The 25,160-nt window shown below is 36.0% G+C and overlaps 1 protein-coding gene across 42 annotated transcripts in view; it reads left to right on the top strand.

The window, feature by feature from the left end:
* The window catches only part of PTPRD (protein tyrosine phosphatase receptor type D), a 2,082,753-nt gene that overhangs the window by 1,870,948 nt on the left and 186,645 nt on the right, over positions 1-25,160 (top strand). For 26 of the 42 annotated variants that reach the window (XM_076008727.1, XM_076008702.1, XM_076008696.1 and 23 more), the window contains 5 exons: positions 16,061-16,249; positions 18,240-18,257; positions 19,847-19,957; positions 21,339-21,350; positions 23,331-23,600. In XM_076008727.1, the coding sequence (XP_075864842.1) occupies positions 16,061-16,249; positions 18,240-18,257; positions 19,847-19,957; positions 21,339-21,350; positions 23,331-23,600 (600 nt within the window). The remainder of the gene's footprint in view (positions 1-16,060; positions 16,250-18,239; positions 18,258-19,846; positions 19,958-21,338; positions 21,351-23,330; positions 23,601-25,160) is intronic. The other 16 variants (XM_020289171.2, XM_020289181.2, XM_020289165.2 and 13 more) reach the window with 3 other exon arrangements.

Here is a 25,160-nt window from a genome sequence, read left to right as displayed (position 1 = left end):
AACTACCAATCTACACCATAAAGTATGGCTATATAATTTGAACCAGAAAAAATATTAAGAAATTATAAGCAAGTGTCTATCTCATTCATTCAACTTCAACAAAAATGCCTCTGTAAAACACTCTTTAAACATTGAATGGTGATCAATTAGTATCAATCTATGTAACTTAGTGACTGAGAGAGATAATGTTGTAGACTAAGTCACTGAAAACAGTTAACACTTAAGAATATCTACCAAAAAGCATGACTTTGACTTTAGAACAGTTGATCTCCTTCTAAAAAATCATTCTGATAAAATCTATGATAGCTAACTTTATAGTATCATATATTTTATCTGAATGACATAGTTTCCCTCAGAACTATCTCATGATCTACAATGCATGAATAATTTTGGTGAGAAATTTTCCATAAAGTATCTGCCTTTTGAAGAAGAATCCAGAAGGAAATAGCTCTTCTCATGAACTTAGTAAGGATCCTGAAGTCCAAGTATACCTGATTAACTCTATTGTGAGTTAAATTTAGAATAGCTAAAATTTAAATGATAAGAAATGTGTCCCTGTGTGTCTGAACAAACAACAGTCTCTTTGACAAGGATAGAATATGAATATTAAAACAAATAATATCCACACTGCCAGGAAATGAATTCAAAAATGAAGAAAGAAATTACATCTGGGGAGTGAAAGAGAGGTGAGAGTGGAACAGTATAGTCTTATATCTGTGACTCACTGCATTTTGCTCCCTCCCAACAGACAGATAAACATTTAAAAACTATGATTCCATATGCTAGAATGTTCTTATATCTCTATCATACTAATGAACAAGGAAAGCCAACATCCTAGGAAGGTTTTCTTTTTAGAACCCTACTTATCATGGTTTAGGAAAGTAGAGTAAGCTTTGAAAGAGGGGCTGTATATAGGTGCCTCCTGAAAGTTAAAATAAAAAAGACTGGCTTTATTGTATGACTCAGCTTTTATTGTCAAAGGAGCAAATCTGTCATGATCAAACAACTATGTTTGTATGATGCACCCAATAGCTTCTCAGTAAACGGAAGTCATGAGCTTTCAAACCTGAGTCACCAGCACTAGGGTGGGTTATGATATGTGTTAGGGAAAAAAAAATTAATTGAAAATGTCTTTTTCTCACTGGGTAAACATTCTTGATTATATTTTATGTTATACTAAGTTAATTCCTGAAGAAACATAAAATATCCTCACATAACTATAATTTGCCCACAGAACTTGTTATGTATAATTTATAAAGCTGTATCACATAATAATAATATTTATCTCTATAACAACAAACACTTAAATAGTGTTAGTTATATATTAGGGTTCAGTGGCTGAAATACACATTCTTCCTTCCTTTAGTGAATGTACACACATTATTTACTCAGCAGTCTCATAGCTATCATCGTTGAGCAATTGAAGGAGCATTAATCTTGAGATTAATAAACATAAAAACATAAAAACCATCTACTTGTGCTGTGGGGGGAGCAGTGGAATATGTTGGCTTGCTATGCCAGTGAATTTAAGGCTGAGATAACTTTTTTGCTTGTCAAGTTGCTGTCACTTTGTTAAGAATCAGAGATTTTATGTTTCCTAAATTTATAACAATATGCCAGTCTATTACAACTAAATGAAAATGAGCAACTCTGGGTTGTTTTTAATATGAAAGAAAAAGGTTTATTACATCGCTTCTGAGCATCTTATCATTGGAAACTTGAATCTATTTAATTGGCGTGTCATGTATTAAAATGTGACAGCCATGAGTTATCTATAAGGAGATCCCCAATGCTGTGTCTTCATAGGAGTACAACTCAAGTTATTTATCCTTTTCTTCTAGAAACCATTGACTGTCATACTCTAATATTTCATGAGTTTCTTCTCTAGATAAGGAGAAACTACCTTGGCATGCTCGAGCTGTCTTCAGATTGCAAGAATAGCACTGTTGGTGGAGAAAATTCATACAAACCCATGAGTATCTCCAATCAATTGTAGACCAGTGCCCAGGGAAGCCCTGGCACATCAATAGTGAGGATGCTGAGCTCTCATGTATAGGCAGAAGCAGATCTTGCCTTCACACTGACACAGAGCACATAAGGGGGCAAACAGGTTAATAGGCCAGCCCTTTCTGCCAATTCCTGAAGGTAAAGCTGAGCAAGTATTCACTTGGCAGATATGCCTTGTGGTTTTGGCTGTGTTCTGCCCTAGGGCAGCTACCTTTGGGGCATACTGTCTATTTCAGAAGTGCCTTAAATGTATGGCATTATTTCCCAAAGGAAGACATGACTGCAAATATATCATGCAAACCATCATGTAGTTTTAGAAAGCCATCCCTGATGATTTTCCTTTATCCCTCTTCAGAATGTCACCAAGCCTTATAAAATTGACTTCAAATTATTCTCAACTCTTTTCACTTTTCCCAACTCCTTCACTGCTTCCCTGGTGCAAATTTAACTTGCCACACTGGGCTATCTCAGTAGCATCCTACATGGCCTCCCTACATCCATCCATCTATCTATCTATCCATCCATCCATCTTCCTTCCTTCCTTCCTTCCTTCCTTCCTTCCTTCCTTCCTTCCTTCCTTCCTTCCTTCCTTCCTTCCTTCCTTCCTTCCTTCCTTCCTTCCTTCCTTCCTTCCTTCCTTCCTTCCTTCCTTCCTCCCTCCCTCCCTCCCTCCCTCCCTCCCTCCCTCCCTCCCTCCCTCTCTTCCTCCTCTCTTCTCCCCCCCATCTCTCTCTCTCTCTGTTTCTCTCTGTTTTTCTTTCCTTTTCTCCCTCCCTACTCCAATGCATTTTTCACAGTGCAGTTAAAATGTTTTTCAAAATGTCAGTTTGATGATAAATGACAATCCTACCTGTACACATGCCTATGGGCACTTAAGTGTCCACACATTTATATCTGCCTTTAAAACTTTTCTTTTGTTCCCTTTGTTTCTGTTTGCTCTTAGGAAAAGGACCATACTCCTTTATGTATTCTCTCAGGTTTTGCCTGAATCCTTTTTTTCTAATTTGCTGGGTTTAATCTACTATTGATGAAGAAAGTCAAGCTTCTAGAATTTATGTGGGGACTTGTTATCTCTTCTATCTAGTAGCAAAGGATATGGGATTTCATTCATATAATTTTTGTGGGTGGTTTTGGCCATTTTGTGATAGTTTTTCTTCTATCAGGTTATTTTCCAGAAGTCTAACCTCCTGTTGAATAGCATGTTGATATTTTTGATATTATACAACTTAGTGAATTAATTTCTACCAGTGTTTGCTTTTAAGTATATTATTTTGATTGATAACTTCATATGAAGAAGGGAAATTCAAAACATAAAAATAAATCATAGTTATAAATATCTTTGAGCAGTTTCATAAACTGACAGTCTGTGCTTTCAAAGATTTTTGAAGAAAAACCTGCACTGACAAACATAAACTAATTCCATTTGGTTATTCTTTGGTGTTAGATTCAGGCTGAATTTTGCACATAACTAGAAAATTTTGTGTATTTATGGAAAAATTTCTCCCCTAGATACATAATATATTCTGAGACACTCAAGTTATCTTTAAATGTTTATTCATATACTCTTGTAGTTTTCATTCTTTACAGTGAAACATTTTTATGTAGGATGTTTGGTGTTTTAAGATTTGATCGTTTTATTTTCCAAGATATCCCCAAAAGAAAACTGCTATTACCTTTGTTTTCAGGATCAATCTTCTCTCTTCAAATAAAACAAATACCTACTACCATTTGTCTTTAAAACTATAAAACTATAAAAACTGAGTGGAATAAAATGGTGAAACGTTCTCTTTAGAATTACTTAGGTGTATCTGAGTCCTTTTATTTTGTTCTTCTTGCTCCCACTCCCTACATTATTAAAGAGAATGGAATCACAAGCATTTCTCTTTAATGTGCTCTAGTTCCAGGAGGAAAACCGTGAAGAGCTGAGGAGAAGGTGGATTTTTTTCTAAAAATTTTGAAAGTTTGACTTAAGAAATAACGTTTGGATTTCTGAAGTTATTCTGGGTTTTAAGTCAGGTTGACTTAAACACTTATCTTCTATTGTAAACTTTCTCAGATACTTGGAAAGAAAATCACTAGAGTTCTACTTCTCTTTTTAATTCCTCTTAATAAAAACCGTAACATGGAATTATTTTATTAAAATATTGATTTCTTTACATTTTCTTATCATGAGTTAGAGCCTTGCTCTTGGGCTGTTACTCAAATTTTTTCATTGTTCAGGGTTGGTAATTAAATACTTGTAAGTCTTAATTTCAAAGGAATTTACATATTTCCAGTCATAACATTTTTTCTGGTATTGTCATTTCTATAAAATTGATAATAACACTTGAAATGTTATTTATGTAATCATGGTGTTCAAGAGAGCCTCAGAGAAAGTATGTTTTGGGGAATATTTTTCAGAATTGGGACAGAATTGCCTGAGTATACTGAGAATATCTAGCTATCCAGAAACTTTGGGAATAAATCTGTTTATTTATCATACTGTAAATTAACATACATGATTTAAAATTTTGAAACAATCCCAATCTTATAGAAAAGTGGAAGATACAGTACAAAGAACTTATTGTTTCTGAACTATTTGAGAATATATTGCTACCATGATGCCTTTCATTCACAAATATATGTATTTATACAAACAAGGACATTCTCCTACCCAACTATAATGACTATAATGCAACCATCACAATCAGGAGGTAAACATTGATGCATCATAACTATCTAATTCTCAGACCCCATTTACTTCAGACCACATTTCACCAGTTGTTCCCAGTTCTGCTTTCTATATCCTTGAAGACTCTAGCTCAGAGTTACATTGTGTGCTTAATTATCAAATTGGAAGAATTCCTCATTCTGTCTCCTCAGTCTTTCTTTGACATTTTTGGACTTTATAATTTTGAAGATAACCAGCCTGTTATTTCATAAAATGTTCTCACTTTGGGTTTTGCTGCCTTTTACTAATGATCATACTTGGGTTATAAATCTTTCACCTTAATAAATGGAAGTGATGTCATGTTTTTCTCAGCACATGATTTTGATTTCTCATTACTGATGTTTGATTTCCTTAATCAAGGTTGTTTCTGTGACCCTTCTCCATTGTAAAGTTACTCATTTTTCCTTTATATTTAATAAATTTCTGTGGGAAGTTACTTTGAGACTATGTAAGTACACCATTTCTCCAGAAACTTTTTGATTTATTCATTTATTTACATCAGTATGGACTCATGTCTTTTTTTATTCAATATGTGGTAATTTGTTAGTGTTTTCTAATTTTGATGTTCAAATTGCTTCATATTTGGCCAATGAGAGCTTTATCAATCTGGCTTCTGTGTGCATTTCATATGTCCCTATCATTCTTTGAGTATTCTCTTATATAACAGGATAATTCTGGGTGTATCTTCTACTTACCTTGTCCCAGTGCTGGCTAGAATCAATCATTTCTGTAAGGATCTCTGTTTCCTTTCATTAGAGAGTGGCCCCAAATCTGGACACTAGGTGTGGCCATTGCTATTGGGTATCACTGCTCCCAGCATCTCTTAGTTCACACAGCTAGGGAAGATATGTCTGGTAAGCTTATATAAAGATCGCATGCATGGCCGGGCGCGGTGGCTCACGCCTGTAATCCTAGCACTCTGGGAGGCCGAGGTGGGCAGATTGCTCGAGGTCAGGAGTTCAAAACCAGCCTCAGCAAGAGCGAGACCCCATCTCTACTATAAATAGAAAGAAATTAATTGGCCAACTAATATATATAGAAAAAATTAGCCGGGCATGGTGGCGCATGCCTGTAGTCCCAGCTACTCTGGAGGCTGAGGCAGAAAGATTGCTTGAGCCCAGGTGTTTGAAGTTGCTGTGAGCGAGGCTGACACCACGGCACTCACTCTAGCCTGCACAACAAAGCAAGACTCTGTCTCAAAAAAAAAAAAAAAAAAAAAGATTGCATGCATGGCTATGCACACTCATTTTGAAATCATTTCTATGTCTATCTATAAAGCCATGTCTTCACATCAATGCCTCTAATTCCTATTGGACACCACACAGTTAATCTGGTTTTCTTTTCTTTTTTTTTTTTTTTTTTTTGAGACAGAGTCTCACTTTGTTGCCCAGGCTAGAGTGAGTGCCGAGTGCCGTGGCGTCAGCCTGGCTCATAGCAACCTCAATCTCCGGGGCTCAGCGATCCTACTGCCTCAGCCTCCCGAGTAGCTGGGACTACAGGCATGCGCCACCATGCCCGGCTAATTTTTTGTATATATATTTTTAGTTGGTCAATTAATTTATTTCTATTTTTGGTAGAGACAGGGTCTCGCTCAGGCTGGTTTCGAACTCCTGACCTCGAGCAATCCGCCCGCCTCGGCCTCCCAAAGTGCTAGGATTACAGGCGTGAGCCACCGCGCCCGGCCTGGTTTTCTTTATATAACATTTGATGGCTTAGAAAACTTATTTGTGTTTATTTACATTTACTACAGTACAGTGAAGCAGCCATGGTAAATGTTTTTTGTAGCCTTATTTAATTTGAGCTTGTTGGAGTTTCTAACTTTTGCAAAGCTAACAAATAATGGAAGCAGAAGCCAAACCCAATTCTCTTTCCATATTTACTATTTTTGTCTTTATGTCTCTCTTTCTAAAAAAACAAGAATCAAATTTTTGAATTTTAGTTCCATTTTTTTCTAGACATAATAAAAGCCAACATGGTGGGTCACAGCTGTAATCCCAGTGACAGGAGCCTGAGTCAAGAGGGTCACTTGAATCCAGGCATTTGAGGGTGCAGTGAGCTATGATTTTGCCACTTCAGTCTAGCCTGGCAGACAGACTGAGGTCCTATCTCAGTCAATTGATCAAAAATAAAATTAATAGTGTGGCAAGTATAAATTTCTATAAAGTGGTAAATTATTTTAATATTCAAAGTAAGGCAAACATTTGGATGGCTGTATCATGACACCTGATTGTTAGTAAATATAAATTAATAGAGCAATGAGATTTGTGAAAGTCATGGTTGTTAGATTTTATCTTAATGAGATTTACATCGCTAATAAGGAAATAAAAGCATTACTCTGTTTCCTAAATATTTACTTAAATATTCAAGTATTAATAGTGTTGTCAGCTAGGAGAGGCTACTTCATTTTTTCGCAATGAATTTTTTTTAAAAATTATGAATCACAAAAATGCTGATCATTTGGCCAAATGATCATAAGGCCATACACTAATAACAATAAGAGTTAACTGACTTAATGCAATGTGAAATTGCATCTACTATATTGAGACAAATGATAATTTAATCTAACTCGGGTTTGTGTTCTGCTATGTAGACATTACTTTGCAATTTGTAGGATAATTGCATACATTGCTTCTAAACAAGTATGTTTTATTCTCTGCCAAGAGGGCCTTGCAAACTCCTCAACATATGAAAAATATTTTATAAAATGGAGCTTTGCTCTAGAATGCTCTGTGGGTAGCTGGTTGGTATGCTGAACATTCAGTAGTTGCTAATGAGACTTTCATCAGCTTATCAGTGTCCAGTTTTCTATTCCTGCATGGCATAAATCTATGAGAAATCTTTGGAGACTTTTGTATCTAGTCACCACCCTTAAGAGTTACCTAAACCTACTCTAAAAGAAAAGCCTCTCTGATTGATTTATAGCTATATTAAGACAAGCATACCATCTGTACATAATAACTTGCAAAGAGGACCTTGGAATAAAAATTCATTGTATCTTGTTCATAATTACTTTTGGGAGGAGCAAATCTTATATTTGTTAAATATTCCATTTGGAATATCATTTGTTAACTGGCAGTTTTTTCCTGCTTTAAATAGTTTCTTTCTGACTTAGAGCAGCATGTGACTTATAATTAGAAACTACTTTATTTATATGAATTATTTTTCAATTTCATTCATATGCATATCATTTTGATAATGGCCCAGGAGCCCAACTTTGCTAGAAAACGTTGATTTAGCTTTTATTTCTTTGCTCTTTATTTTTCTGTTTTCAGTGCTTTTATTCAATTCACTTGCAGGGAGATTGATTTTGAATAATACGGTCATGATGTCAAAACAGTACAAATTATACCCTGCTGCCATCTGGAATGGTGAAAATAAAAGCTTTATTTACACTGTTTTCTTTTTAAGAAAAGATTGTTTTTTCCTCCTCTTCAGGGACTGTATTCTGGAAACAAAATGTTGGTTCTTGTGTGTAGCCTGACACTGTGGCTCATTCTGAAAGATAATGACTGAAACTCATTGCTGTTCAACAAATTAGCAAGTACACCAACCAGTAACCCTCTGCCTTTCAGTCTCTGAGACACTGATCCATCTCCCTGTCCAGACAAAGCTTTAGGGTAGTCATTAGTAGCCCCATGTAGCAGATGAGGGACCTATATGGCCCAAGGTCATAGGGTAGATATGTTACATCTACTTAAGTCTGATTTTTTGGTCTGTGTGCTGACTTCTGTAGTCTGCCCATGGCAGAAGTCTTGCCATTCATAGCCCTTTCTAGATAATTAAATAAAAATTACAGAAGGTTTAAGGATGTAGGCACAGTGCTGAGTTTGAGCTCTTTAGGGAAATTGCTTGATATTTATCTGGCTTTTCACACTCTTCCATTTCTCATCCACCTTTTATTGGCCGGCAAACATGGCAGCATTGTGACTCTGCCTACAGCCAGTGCTAAATGAAAGAGAAGCCAATTGATATATATATATTAAAAGGTGGGTTTTTAAAATGTAGATCTACTTTTAAATTATTATTACATCCCATGGAACTTTAGTATTCATTTCTTTCTGCTTAAAAAATAAAAAAAAATGACCCAGAATTAAAAAAAAAAAATTGTGCCTTTCATCATAAGTTGATGCTGATCAAGAATTCCATTATTCATAATGAATATTTATTTGAAGAACAGCCATTGGCATAGAGAAAACATAAAATACAAATATATCAGATCTAGAGCTAAATGGCATTCTTTAATTTTTGCTATATGTGTGACCTGGAACAAGTAACTTGATTTTACTGAGTCTTTGTTTTATGTCTATAGAAAATGATAGTGATACTACCCTTGCCTACCTCAGGAAACTCTAACAAGGCTCAAATACCTGTGTTTTGGAGATACAGGGCATCATAGCACTTTGTAGGGTGCAAATGTTACATTAGACTAATATGATGTTCTTATTAAATTCCATTCTGTTGTGGGTGTGAATCTATTGAGAGATTCCCCCCCCCCTCCCAAGAGCTGAACAATTAATGGGTTGATTACAGCTAGCCTGTTGGGGACTTTGTGCAGAGGTATGTTTTGATGTACATCATTTTGCCCTAATAGTTGTTTTCTGAGTGTAAAGAAACCTTTGGAAGAAAAAAACAAAAGACTTCTTAGCTTCATCTTTTAAAAATTATTTTCTTTAAGAAAGCCATTATAGACTTATTAACATGACCTACTCCCCAAGATGATGAATACTTAATAACCCTTCCCTGAATAATTAAAAGAAAAACACCTCCCATGACATAAGGAAAAAGAACTAGTGTCAGTCATTCACAAGAAAGCTTTGTCGTCCCAAATACTTAGAGCTATTTTTCAGATTCATTTTTGGGAACAAATCATAGTATAAATTCTCTTTATTTCTACTGTTGATTAATCAGAGTGCCTAAAGTCTTATTAAAAAGAAGAAACCATGTCATGCATGAGCTTTGAAGCAGTTACTTGGCACAGATACTACCTTTTAAATTCATTTGCATGTTATATAATCCATGTTTTTATGATTTATGTAGAGTATTTTCTCTCTTGCAGTTTATTGCTACAATTCTTGTTATATCAAGCCTTAGAATTGGGTGCCTCTGTTCTATTTAGCTCTATTGCTAGAGCTTGGGATAGAGTAAGTACAGATAGGCTGATATTTTACTAGATGCCAGGCACTAGTGCCAGGCAATGCTAGGCACATTTAATGCATTATCTCATTCAATTCTCCTGTCTATGAGCTGGGCACTATTATTATTCCCAAAGAATCTAATTATCCTGAAGATACGATTAAATCAGAACAATATAGAGATTCTCTAGATTACTTCATACCCAGCACCTCGCCCAGTCTGGCACAAAGGAGGCCTTCAATAAATATTTGCAGAATGAATAATGCCATCTATTGACTATCCAGGAGATTTTTAGAACTAATAGTTCAAACTCTCTTTTTCTTTTAATATATAATGCAACTTTCATAAATATTTTATTTCATAAATATCTTATTTGACCACCTTAAGAGCAACATATATTTAAAAGTATGAGAGAATTTGTATTTTTTTTTAAGTATAAAAACCCACTGATTTTATGCTATATCAAATAATACTATTTCTCTAACAGGTGAAGAAAACTTTCTATCTGGGTGTGTGTGCGTGCACGTGTGTGTGTGTGTGTGTGTGTGTGTTTATGGTCTAGGACTTTTATTTAAGAAAATATTCTATATATTACAGTGTAACATTTTCCTTATTTTCTTATGTTATTGAAAACTTTCTTCACTCCGTCCTTCCACCCTTCAAAGGAAAAAAAAAAATCACTTCTCTCCGTAAGATTATATCATGAATGCCTAAAGCCTTAAGATGTCCTGTCACTTAGAAATCTTTACTCCTATCAGTGAAATAAGACCCACAGTGTTTGCCTCAACATAAAACTGAGTGATCCACTATTTTTGTCATTAGTTGAATTTCATTATTCCATAGATAGGATAACAGGAGAATATAGATGCATATTCTGCTGTGTTCTTTTCGGTTTCATTTTGTTCACATACAAGGTTTTGTCATGTGGTTGCAGCTGTGACTTTTTGGAAATGACAACCAATATATGAGGGAAGGAAGGCCTCCTATAAAGTGAAGAAAGCAGAAACTAAATTGTGTGTTGCTTGTGTAGCAACTGTGATAAATTGAAGAAGGAACCGAGCACAACTTGTACATCTCAATTAAATGAAAATCCTTTGCTAACTAAGTAAAACTAAAAATCGTGAAGATAAAGTCATTAACAACCATTTTTGTCTCTAAGTCTAATACTACTTGTGACACTGTAAAAAAAATAGAAATTGGTTATAAGATAGTTTTCTGTCTTGATAGACTGATACTCAAATTGAGAAAGCCAAATATATTGTCACAAAACAACTGAAGGATGTCTAACTGTTTAAATGAGTGGCTTTGAGTCAGTCCAGTAGGAATTCAGAGATGCCTCGTGAGTGAGTGCTGAAATGGTTGTCAAGGCATCATAAACATGCCTAATTACAAGTATTTGTGGAACACTGGGAAGGTTACAAAGGAAATAACACATAGCTCCTTCCTCCCTGTGAGCTTATAAGATTCACACTTATATATTGACTATAATAAGGGATTTATTGGTAACACCAGTTGAGGGCTTATAAAGAGGAGCCACTTGGAACTGTTTGGCACTCAGAAAAGTGACTCCAAGGGATGAATTCTCCAAAGATAAAAAGCTACTTGTCTCTTCCTCCAGCTTCTGATTGTGCTTTACTATCATTCTTGCCAAAACCTCTGTATTGTCAATGATATCTAAGTGTTCAGGCATACTTGCCAAATCTTTTAATAATGCATTTGGAGAAGCATACTGTTGATGTCGCTGACATGCTTTTCATTCATAAAACTATTTGTGGTTAAATCTGAAAAATTGGGATTTTTCCAAGGACCATGGCGAACAGTCTTCTTATTGAAAAATTCTGTAAATCCTTTGGGACTAGAGTCAAAGAACTAGTCTGGTTGAATTCATTGAGTAAGAGCCCTCACAAGATTAGGGAAGAAGGACTAATTGGGGCCACCTTGGAAGGGGGCTGTGGCCTTAGCGGGCAATTCAGAGTTTTGTAGCTTCTTTTTGAATTTGAGAGGTTCAGTGTTTGTGGAGTGGGAACGAAAATAAAAGTATCATTAAAATTGTTTATGTATTAACAATAATGGCAGTTTAACTGAGCAAATTATTCAAAAACTATTAATGATTCACAGATACCTAAGGCATGACTCCCTACAAAACAGTGTTATACTACTTTCCCCATAGATTCAAGCCCTGGGTAGGTCAGGGTTTGTTAACAAGTTCTACAACAGTGGGAAGTTAACTCGGGAAAATGCTGACATTCATTTTTCTCTTTCTTTAATGAAACCGAAAGTTTCATATCAGCATATTTCATTAAGACACAAAACAGATTCAAAGAATGTGCTATATTTCCAGGTCTATTACAGCTGCCATTCCAAACACAATATGTATGACTCTACGATTCACTAAGCACAAGTATGTAGTAATCTGCCCTTTAATGGCCTCTCAAAATGACAGACCAAATGGCTTTGTGAAGGTCAAGTCTGATTTAAATTGTTGATGAATTAGTAGCTAATTCTGCATGATTGAATATTAATATGGAACTGTGATAAGTAAGGCACTTTAAAGCTTAATGAGCACATTAATGAATAGGACAAAATGTTTTTCTTTTCACCTCATGTAGAAGTTTAAAGCTACTAACATATTGACAATTTGTTAATTTTTGCTAGCTGCTTTTTCCTATGAAAGTTTATGTGGTTAAAGGTATTAAGGGTATTGATTTGATTCCCAAGTTCCTGGTACCACACATTTGAGGAGCTGTCAAAATTGATGTTATCAAACGACCAAGGCAGTTTTATATAAATCACTAATAAATGCAGAGGGTAAGAAAAAAGCAATTAACATCTTCTAAACTACACCCACTGAGATAAGCATTCCAATTAGAAATTTCATTATTTCTACAGTTTGTTTTATGTTGAATACTGAGTTTTATTGCCAAATACCTGACAGTCAAATTGGAAACAAGCCACAACTGTCAACATGTAACGGCTCTGGCTATTTGAATCTGTTACATTGTGATGTTTCTCATGAAAATTTAATGAAGAAAGCACATTCAAAGAGGTTCTGTGCAAAGGAGGGATGGATAGAATTTAATTACCCTTATTAAAAATAAGAAAGGAACACTCTTTACATTCTCCGTCCCATTAGTATGCAAGAAAGATTATCTTTGTTGTGCACTCCTGTATATGAAAAGGGGGCTCTGGAGTGTTCTTTATGAGCCAAGAAGGAAAAGAAAGGTCATGCAAATGTATTAGGCTGCTTTCAGGAGGGCACAAGTCAATTTGGTCAACTATCCCCAAGGTGAGGACTTCATTTCTTATAAATGGTTATTAAATCTAGATTTCTTTAGTAAGTGGTTCAAAATCTTAAGTCTTTGACACTTGCCACTGATCAGCACTGAATATTGGCTCAGAGAGATGAACTTGTGGAAGAAAAGTAATGACTAGCAGAATAGTAGTTATGCATGCAAATGCAACCAGTAGTTCAATACCCTGGGGAAGAAACAGTGCCCTAGGAAATACAGAAACAACTCAGAAATCCCAAGGTGATTTCTTATTAACCTAAGTTAGTTACTTTAAAAATGGGACATAACAACAACCACCAAAAAAAAAAAAAAAAATCTTAAGAGCTTTTTCAGAAACTCATTTCTGGATGATGAAGGCAGTATAGTTGACTTTCAAACACTTGAGGTAAATTATTTTTGTCCTTTGAAGCATATTGTGTCAATAGCTGCCAAGTGAGATATTTAATAATATAATGTGTGTGGTACAGCAGCTATTGATCTTTCTGCTTTCCCTGCCCCAAACAACATTAGAACCACACTGTAGATGTAAATATATTGGCAAAACCTTTAAAGATATAAAGAACAGCCTGATGAAATTCAAGTGGAATAGATTATTTAAATTACCGTGGTCTAATTTGCAAGGTATTCCTCATCCCATTTCTAATTTTTAACTTGCTCTAAGATCCTTGGAAAATCCTCTCGAAATTCCATTTTAACTACTGTTGCTGGCACTTGTCCACTATAGACCTCTGCTTGACTGGTGCTGAGTAAGCATTCAGATAAACAGAATGTATGACTGCTTCCTCAGAAGAGCCACATCTTTCATCTTAAGGAAAATATGGCTCGTTGAAGTTAACTATTTTTTATATAGTGTTTTAGTCCCTAGTTGTAATTATTACATGGTCTGACAGGAAATAATTCTGTACTGAATCCATATGTCAAGTCCAACTTGCCACAACTTCTTTTCTTCTTTAACAGACTGTTAGTAAAAGATACATACTGTCTATCCTGCCCAATGGAAGAGCCAGAGTCTATACTTTTCCTTATTATCTCATTAACTTTCTCTTATAATTAACTGGACCTGTTAACTGAACTTTCTCTTCCTTGAGAGCTTTATTTTTTGGTAGTATCTTGACATTCTTTCAACATTCATATTCAAAATCTCTCCAGTCCTTAACTGTTTCTCGGATTACCTTTCTACCAGAAGTTGTATGTAGTAGGGGGCAAAAATTGTAATCACTGGGATATATTCATACTTAGTCTTGGGAATCACTAGAGTTTCTCTTAAAATCTGGAAATCTAGGCTAGCATGATGGCAAGGGATTTGAATACAAATGAGATATGGAGGAACTCAGAGAGGGATAAACTAATGATAAATACAAGACAGTGGCTTTAGACACCCATTGCTATGATAGCTCTGAGGAGGAAAACATTAAATATGTTTGAAAGCATTCGAGTAAGTTTTACAGACAAGGTGATTTGGGCCAAGTGGCTTCCTTGAGGCACAGAGTACACACGATTTGCTGACGAATGGTGAGAATTTTAGTACAGACAGAAGAAAGTTTTTTATAGGAGAAGTGATCCATCCAAGAGAGGCTGGGAAAAATGGGGACTGATTTAAAAGGACGACTTTGCTAGCCAGGTTCAGGAGATTGAGTTTACCCCATAGGCGAAAGAGGGGAGAAAGTAGAGAACACAAAGGGTTTACTGATAACACAATGGAGGCATCGAAATGGAGCTTCTTTACTAGAAATTGTAACTCAACATCACTGAGATTCAGGATCCACTGTGGATTCATGGATCATATTGGAGCTTGTGGGGGGCATCCAAGGAGAAGCTACATGCCAAATTTGATGGTTTCTAACATTTTACTCACTGGTCTTTCTGATTTTGAGTCATTTTAGAATTAGTAGCTCATGAAAATGCACCAGTGGTCATGGGACAGTGTTGATTAAATTAATACCAGACCCAATTGGAAGTCAGTATGTTTCATAATGATCTTGAAACTATTGGTTGCATTATAATTTGGATAATTTTCACCCATCTAACTAAAACTCCTTCAATGCTTGCATAGAATACACCTTTCTAATCCTGGCTAGAAGAGCTGGCAACGTTGGTTATCAACGTGAGGCATGATTGTGGCATTTAAGAGGACTTTAATTTCTCAAGAGTGAGCGTCTACAACAATTAGATGTAGAAAGGGAGAAGTGAACTTTGGATGAGTTAGAGATCAAAATTTAAGAACTTGAACTTTTTAATTACTGAAAATGGCACAGGCCTTTGGGATGGAAGGATGTATTCCCTTACGCTAAGGAACATTGCTTTTGTGTCATTAACGGCGAGCTGCTTTTGTTCTTTCGTAAAGAGTTCTGAGACAGTTTTCTGGTTAACTGAAACTTCCTACAAAGGAATTCGTTTGGGTTTAACCTTGTGCTTCTGTGAAAAAAATACAGAGCGAGTTATAAGAAAAACGTGTCAGCTCTGAATCAGACAGCTTCACCAGCACCTGTTTCTTCCCCGTGTGCTCTTGGGGCCGGCACTGTTCTGCTGCTTTTCCTTCTGTGAGAGCTTTCTTGACTCCGTGCTGTCCTTGTAACATTTCCTTCTCTCTAAAATCCCCTTCCTTTTTGCAACTTGGCCCACTCTACTGGTTCCTAAAGGCCCATTTCAAACAGTGGCTTCCTCTTGATCCCTCACTGGCCTGCTTAGGCTCAAATGCTGTGATTACTTCTCCATCTGTGCTCTTACAGAGACTGTTCACTCTTTGGTCAGGAACAACATTGTGACTGTGTCCTTGTCTAATAGTGCAATGGTGCCTGGTTTGTGTTAGGTTCTCAATAAATGCTGGATAAGGTAAAGGGAGGGATTTATGGGCAAAATATCTTGAATTTTGGGCATCAGACTTGTTAACACAATTTTTGTATCACCTTTTGTCTTGCAGAGGATCAAATTCCCAGGGGCTTCCCTACCATTGACATGGGCCCACAGTTGAAGGTGGTTGAGCGTACACGCACGGCCACCATGCTTTGTGCAGCCAGTGGTAATCCAGATCCAGAAATCACTTGGTTTAAAGATTTCTTACCCGTGGACACAAGCAACAACAATGGTCGTATTAAACAGTTACGATCAGGTAGGGTCTTGTTACTGTTTCTACTAACTCGTGCAAGTTTTTTTGTTTTGTTTTGTTTTTTTCCCCCCTTTTTAAAATCTTTCTCTTTATTTTTTTTACTTTTATTTTATTTATTTTTAATTTTTGGGTATTGATTTTTCTCCCTCTTCTCTTTCTTGTTACTTACCGTGTTGTCCATGTTTGTGATGTCATAGCCTGTTTCAGAGTCTGTTTTTCTCCTCTTCTCTGTGTGTTTTGCAGCTTCTGTTTAATCCACATTGCTCACTGCTGTGACTGTATTTTTGATAATTTTTTAATTTACTGCTTTTCTGCAGTATTTGATGGATCCATTTTCTCCTCTTTCTTTCTTCTTTCTCTGTTTTCTTTTGAAACAAATTTATTTCAACATTGGACTTCATTCAGAAGTTGCAAGGAGTTCCAATGGTTATATCCATTAAAAACAAAATGTTCATATTAAACACTAAAATGATTCAATTTTATGAAAGTCTGCTTTCTGCTGTCGTTTCTCCATTTGAACTCATCAAAGTACCAAAGTTTAGTAAGTTTGGGCACATCTGCTTTCTTTTCACTAGTACATAAAACACAGAAACGTTATCTCATGAGTAACCAGATGTATTTTTTAAAAAGTCCTTTACAAAGTCCCAATGAAAGGAGGGGATTTTTATTAATACTATTACGATCTCATTGAGAGTGAGCATTTTCTACACCTTAGCCACAGTAGTGTGCGCCCACACTAAAGGTTTTTGAACCCTCCAATGACTGGATCTACAGAAGTCTGCTTTTGGTGTAGACTCCAGCTTTTGCTGTTTTCTCTCTCTCTTTACTCTTTTCTCCCTTCCCCATTCCCATCCCAAGTTTATTCCTTTGCTCTCTTTAGATTAAAAGTAGAGATGATTCTAAATTTCTTAAGTTTTACAGCCTGTCCCTAGGTAATTTCATGGGGACATATACTAATAAGCTGTTTACTTTGACATTGGTAGTAATATTGGTATAGAATTCTAAGTTGTTTAACTGCCTGTCTTCCCAGAATTCTCAGCCTTTGACCTGTCCTGTGATGTTAAAGCGTCTTGTTAACTCCTCTTTTGCTTGTTGTCAGCAGAATTGTGTAGATTAGCATTCTGTTATTGTAAATAAAGAATTAATTATTCACATGTAACATAGATGATTTAGTATATAAAGCTTTAACTCTGAAAAATTTGTACCAAATTATAAGGAATATAATAATATTTTTATGCTGTCTTTCTTCTCTCCGTATTTAAATCTCCAGAATCTATTGGTAAGTGCTTAGTTCTGAAGCGCACTTCACCCCCACTAATTTCCATATTCAGAATATTATTATTATTATTATTAATAAAATGCATGGCATGCATTTTACTAACTGTCAGTGTAGACACCAGATCTCCATAGTGGCGCGCACACACACACCTCCACAGAACTGTTATCGTAAGAACACTGTATAGAAAAATAAAATAGTACACAATTTATATCACACAGATGTAGCATAGTACATACATAGCATAAGATATCCAAGCAACAGTGTTTGTTTCTAGTTAGTCTTTAGTATTTCCTATAACAGTATATATATATATGCATATCTATATATATACTTAAATAGATTAGCTAGTAGTTTCCTAAACTGTCTTTATAAAATATTGTACAGTTCTTTTTTTTTTTTTAAAGGGATATGAGGCATATAAGATACAATTCTAACCCTATATGACCCCAGACCTAAGAACTCAGTTGCTTCTCTGAGAAAGGCAATCCTGCCTATTGTGGTCTTTGCCCTCTGTGGTATAATGCAACTTGCTTTATGATCTAATAATACTATCTAATATATTCCTGTTTTACCAGTATAGTAATTCAAGTTTCTTTTAAGACCTTATTTAATTCTGTAAATCTAATTTAATTCTTCTCCCCAGCCCTAGCCTCCTTCTTCTCGTACTAATGCTTCTTCTTTCTAATCTTATTTGCATTCATATTATCCACCCAGGTGGTACACCAATAAGAGGTAAGAGTGCTGAACTAACGTTCACAGAATGATCTTACTCATTCTTTCTGTCCTTTCATCCCTCTCATCTTTGTCCTGTTTTCAGAATCATTCCAATAATGTCCATCAACTTTATTTTTTCCCTTTGTACTGTTTGGTTATGATCAGTGACTCTCATATTGTGAACTTTCCTTTCCTTTTCCTTTTTCTCTTTGTTTTGTTCATTTCTTTCTTTATGAAAATGATTATTTAAGTTGTGATATGCTTCAAAGAAAGCATATCCCGGTCTTTAGACCACAGACCAGTCACAGCGTACCATCTGTCCCTCTTTTTTTCTTTTCTTCTTCCTTTTTCCTTTTTCTCTTTTTTTTCTTCTTTTTCCTTTTTTTTTGTCCAACCGGAGAAAAAAAAAGATCATTTTTTTCTTCCTTAGCTGTTCTTGTTCTGGACCAAAGCCAAGGTGGTCTGGAGAACAGTGGCAGACATGCAGAAGACAGCCTGGAACATCTGCTTTTTGTCTTTATCTTTCAAAAGGTTTTTGCTTTTGTTCTTCAATTCTTTTTTCTCTTAATGTCTTAAAGTCAAAGAATGACTCCCTTTCCACCTGATCCCACTCGCCTACAGTCTGACAGCAATGATGCTTTTTTCCCCACTTCTTTTTTTCTTGGATTACTCGCCTCTGGATTTTTGGATCTTCCGTCCTTCAGGCTATGGAAACAAAAGGTGCTCAGTATTCTTGGTGGTATGTGGTATTGCCGGTTTTTCATACTTTGACTCAGTGTGCATTTCTTTTGTAATTCTTGTTTTGTATTTTTCTTGGGGTTTTGTGACACCACACTGCTAATCCCACTGGTGGATTTTGATGGGTGTCTTAGGGGATCCGTCTCGAGGTCCTCAAGCAGTGGTTGGTTGGCTCTTCCTTGTGGCACAGGCCGTGCTTTTTAACTTTTTTAAAATCTTCTAATTCAACTGCTCTTTGTTTTTCAGCAAACGTTAATAAATGATTGTAAGTTGTGGCAAACTGTCTTTCTTTTCTTAAAAATCTGCATGTCTTAAGGGAGTTTTGTTTCTTTAAGTGATATTTTGATAATTTATAATGACTAATTTTAATTTTTCACTTTGTGCAGCCTTTTTGTGCTCGCTGCGTATTTTTGGCTTTCTTCCACAGAAGACTTTCTTGAAAACCCAGCCTGGTTTTTTTTGAGCATACTCTCTTTTGCGCCACTTTTGGTACCAAAATGAAACAAAACAAAACCAAAAAAAATATTAATCTTTTGTTTTATTTAAAAGCCATACTTCCTTGAAGCAGTCTCACCCATCTTCATTTTATTAGTCTAGGTAATAAGAGTGTTAATTATGACTAGAAATCTTGCTTGGGAAAAGAGATATTGTTTTCTTATGCTAGCATTGATGATGTTAAAAATAAAATAATCTCTATATGTTCTTCTCATCGCATCATTTTCTGTCTGTGCACCTTAGCAAGAGATTGAATCGACGTTGAGTGGACCTTCGCTTTGCAGGGCTTTTCATATTGTTAAGAGGTTTAGTTTTCTGAAGTGAGAAAGCCTTCTCTGACCATTTCTTTGGCAATATATTTTATATCCATACAGGAGCCCTTCAGATCGAACAGAGTGAAGAATCTGACCAAGGAAAATATGAGTGTGTTGCCACCAACAGCGCGGGCACTCGCTATTCCGCCCCTGCCAATTTATATGTCAGAGGTAGGAATGATATCACCCGGGCATGGCGTCTGCATTTAGGCTCAGGGGGAGTGGAGACACCCGCAGGGTCTGCTTGGTTAATGCGAATAGTTAACAAGCTCACTTGGTAACAGCTGAAGCCTTTAGTCAATAGAGAAGTAAAATAATATGTTGTTTAGAAAAAAGAAAGACAACTGTTGGGTATAATCTATCCCCAGGCTTGAAGTTGTAAGTATATTGGCCTTTGTACACCTTGATTTCTGTTTTTACCGCATTGATTGAACTGTGCTTTGCATTTGTTTGAGGTTTTTCTTCTTTCCTTCCTCCTTTTTTTTTTTCTCTTGTTTCTCTTCCCTTTCCTTACAAACCCTGAAATGATTGCTTGGTGTGCTACTAATCAGTTCTCTGTGCAACTCCAAGCATAAAGGTGTTTATGTCTTCACGACCTCTGCTGCAGAACTGTAAGGGTAAAGCTGCTAACTTTATAAAACAGGTGCTACCCTTAATAGCACATTGTATTTTCCTCCTTCTTCCTATCCTTTCTTAATATAAACACATAGTATTATATATGTGCACATATATACACATTTGTTTAAATTATTAAGACTAACTAACAAGTTTAATTTTTTCTAATGCCATGGAACACTGATTGTATTTTAAAATATAGCATTAGTTGTCCTTGGGACAAGAATGATTTATGAAGATGCATTCATATTTTCTTATAAATTAATAGAAGTGATTAAATTTTGAGCTTATGTATGGTTGTGCCTTTCATTTCAACTAGAAAGAAGTGCTTCCTCTTCCCCAGAGTTCTCAAAGCCGGTTCCTGTAGTTTTTTTGCCCAATGGAAATGTTCTTATTCCCGGTCTCCATGTCTGTGAATAACCACAAAAGGCGTGGGGGATGGGGGGGTGGGAACAGATAAAAGACTTGAGAGGGCTTTAAGTTACAATAGGATGGTTTCCCTTAAGAAAATATCTAGCTTGATTTTGAAATTTTTGTTAGAGATAATTTTGTGTCCCTGGGGATGTTTTTTCTCTCCTTTCTTTCTGTGGAGTGTGGGGTGGGGGAATATGGAGAAAACCATTTCTTCTTGAAATTCTTTGAAAGCCCTTTGACCCTCTCTCTCACGATGGTGACCTCCTTTGCTGCATGAGGCATGTGTACCTTCTTCCATGGAAAATTTCAAAATGATGCTAGCTATTGTTTCTAATACCATGTTAGTCTGTGAGATATTGCTAACTTTTCTAGCCGAGGTAGGAAGAGTGAACTAGAGCAAATAAAGATGTTCAAGTAGCAGTTGAAAGCCTTGATATGGCCTTTTTACTCTCTCTGTGTTTCCCTTGTTTTTCTCCTTTCCTCATTTCATTGTGTTCTGCATCAAACCCCCTACATCCCTCAGAGCTGCGAGAAGGTTGGTGTGTTTTTTACTTTTTACCCACCTTACAAAACTATTAATTAAACCAATAACAAAGAATACAAATGAAATGAATGTAGCTGCATTGTGGTCTCCTTTTGGTTAATGGTATGTTTTAGCAGAGAATGCCCTGGCCATGGCTTCTGGTGCTTGTTGGTGGTATCTAACTGTGGTGCATGACGGGAGAGAATGTACCCGGGTGCATGGTAACTGGTAACACGTAACTCTCTAAGGTCCAGTGAACTTGATCAGTGTTCCTGCTTTCCTTCCTGCTCCACTTTTCCCATCTCCCACCCCGCCTTTAATTTCTGTTTGATAAGGATGCCTGCTGCCCATAGAATGACATTTTAGAGTTGTTCCCCTAATCCCAAGCATGAAGACTAAACTCTCCTCCATTTTTCTTGATATGTTCTCTGACACCTCAGAGTCTACACTGGCTCCTGCTTGCTTTGTGTAACCTCTGTGAATTGGCTGCAGGAGGCATGCTTAGCTCTCTCTTCTTCTCCTATGACTGTCATTCACCCATGAGGCCATCGCAGTGAGCCCTCTCGAATCAGTGGAGGTTTATCTCAACCTGAGTGCAGCCAAAAAGTTTTCAGACAGAATTCCTTACTTATCTTCTTCTTGGGGTTATGAGGTTGTTTGTTAATAAGTCTATTCATAATTTTTTATAAATCACTTTGTTATCTGTATTTAAGGTGTGCTCCAAAAGATTATTCTCTGAAAGCAAATAAAATTATGACCTAAAATTCTCATGATATAATGTTTTGCCAGTAAAAGCCCAAGATGAAACTTATTTATCTCTCAGCCTCTCCTTGTACCATGTCCAAGACACGTGTATTTAAACACACATAAACATTCAGATTATCTGAAGCAGGAACACTGAACTGTAATTGCTTGGTAATTTTCTCTGTGTTATATTGCTTTAATATGATCTCTTCTCTTAATGTCATGTCCTGTTGTATGTTTGAGATCTGATGTCCCTCAATTTCAGTGTAGGCATAAAAAGCCTCTTATTAGATTTTGTTGTCATTTATGTTGTTTTACCTTAGATATAAATTGAATGGAATCTTGAATGTAAAATATCAGCTTCCTTCCTGAATTTGCAAATCTTTAACAACCTGAGCTTAATCTAATATCTTCCAACTTTCAACCTTATCATCCTCTAACTCCCCGTCTCAATCATTGTACTTTACCTTCTCCCTTTGTGTTTTGTTCTATTGCCCGGTTATTTCTTCACTGTCATTGTTGTCTTGGATTCCAGCCATTCTCCGCTTATCCTTAGCACGGGCCTTGAGATTCCATCTTGTGCATGCCTTGCATGACCCAACCCAGTATCTCTACTGGTGTTAGCCTGTTTCTTCTTCTGTGACTGTAAATTGAGATGTATATACATTTCTGTGTTTGTTCCAGTGTTAGTGTGAGGCTGCATCCACTCTGAATCTGAAAGCAAATGAAGTGCACTTTCAGTGTACTCTAGGTGATGTTTTCCAGGGCTGGGATGTGATAGTGTGGCCCCACACGTACATTCACATCAGCTGGAAGTGCACAGTACTGAAGTTGGTTTTGATACGCAACTTAAACATGCTGATGACCCTTCCAGCCCCGTTTTCTGCATATACATGCATGCATAGAATCATTGTTATATGCATGCATGTATATGTTTTTGTGTTTATCTTATGCATGATGTTTGTGTATTGTTAGTATGTAGATAGTTATTTGTGGGGCCCTTGTAGGTCTGAATCAACTTTTGTATGAACGTGTCTAAGGTATCAATGACTAAATTAAATTCTTCTGTGTATACACACACCATACTTGTATGGTCTGTAATATCCACAGTTTTTCTTTGTTTCATTTTTGGACAAGCCACAATATGTTTCAATTGTTTGTGTCTGTACAGTGCATGTCACGTGTTTAACGATCCACTTTTTTTCTTGCCTTGTATATGTTATCATCTTCCCTTGTGTTTTGTTCCAGTTCGCCGTGTCCCACCAAGATTCTCTATCCCACCCACTAATCATGAAATCATGCCAGGTGGAAGCGTTAATATCACCTGTGTGGCCGTGGGGTCACCAATGCCTTATGTAAAGTGGATGTTGGGGGCAGAAGATCTGACACCTGAAGATGATATGCCAATAGGAAGAAATGTCCTAGAACTGAATGATGTAAGACAGTCAGCAAATTATACCTGTGTTGCTATGTCGACACTGGGTGTCATCGAAGCAATAGCACAGATCACTGTCAAAGGTATGCTCAGTGGATCATGCTTTGAGGATCTGGGTACACTCAAGCCATCTGACTAATGAATGCTTCAAGAAAGCCTGTCCTCGAAATTTTAAAATGAATCAATTTGTCATTCAGTGTTTCAAATGTTCATAACCTAATCATGTCTGTGGTATTATATATGTGTCTAGGTAGGCAGATTCTTTCTTAAAATTATTTGGCAGCTTAAATAGAGGTAATCATCAAAATATTTAAAAACAGACAGGGCCCAGGTACTAACCAGACAGGATTAGGAATGCTAGACACGGTCGACCGTTCTGGTAGAACAGATGCATATAGACGTCATAGTAGAGCAGAACTTTGAGAAGAGTCACCAGAAAAGTTTCTGGTGACCCAGAAGAGTCACCCAAATAAGTTTCAGTGAATACTCAGAATCCCTGCAGACAAAATAAAACGAAGAGAAAAAGAATTAAAATTAACATGATCCAATAATGGATGCTTTAAATTTTTGGTTGGCCCTACTATTAAAAATTAAAGTGTAACTAGCATTATATTCTGTTTTAGTTTTGTCTTGCACCTTTACATATGAATGCTCAAGAAATATTCTCTTCTTAAAATACATGTACTAAATATAACCAAAGTACTATATTCCATGAATATTTCTGAATCAAAGGAAAAAAAGAATGCAAGTGTGTAGGGGGACCAGTTGTTTTTTGCAGTGTTTATAGAATTCTAGAAAATGTTTGCAAATTGGGTTAGTTGGAGTTTTCTGCAAATGTTTATAACTATTGTGAAATTATCTTCCCTTTCTAGGAAGTATGATCTTAGAAAATGCAATGTACATGGTATATAATTGGTGTTATATCTCCAACCAAGTATGAATATCAAATAGATGCCATATAAAACCAGTAAAGTGACATGAGAACAGAAATACACATTAACATTTATACTCATTTAAAATAATATTATATTGCATATCCTTAAAATAATAAACATATTTGCACTTATCCATACATTACAGACCCAAAACCTATACCGTGCAACAAATGTGACCTAGTGAAACTACTAATGTCGGCTAAATACCAGTAAACACAACTTTAATTAGCAATATTGTTATTTGCCTTGAAAGTTCAGAAAGATAAGTAGGGGAAATCTGGATCACTCACTTCCTTGAAAAAAATGCCAGGTCAGAATATTTGAGCAAATATCTTTTTATTATTATTTTTGGTACATTTCTTTGGGCAAATATTATCATTCTGTAGTTCTTCCAGTAATATGTAAATATTGAATCACCTTTTCTCATAATGACCATTTCAGCTTTAAATATTTGAAGGTGTGCTGAAGACCTTTAAAGAATTCAAAGGCAGGAATCACATTGAACTGATAGCTTGTTCACCTTCTTATCTTTGTTTTCCTGACTCTTGCCACTTCCCTACCCTTTCTACCTCAAAGATAAATAAATAAAACATAAAGGTGAATCTTGAAGGGAGAAAAAAAAAATACTAAATCCAAGCAAAAAGAACAGGCTGAAGAGAGGGAGGAGAATGGGTACTGACTCATTCATTGAGTTAGTCATTTAAGAAT

The sequence above is a fragment of the Microcebus murinus genome, chromosome 12, assembly GCF_040939455.1.
Source record: "Microcebus murinus isolate Inina chromosome 12, M.murinus_Inina_mat1.0, whole genome shotgun sequence".
Taxonomy (NCBI): Eukaryota; Metazoa; Chordata; class Mammalia; order Primates; family Cheirogaleidae; genus Microcebus; species Microcebus murinus.
The sequence above is the reverse complement of the archived record's forward strand: the minus strand, read 5'-3'. Positions and strand labels throughout refer to the sequence as shown.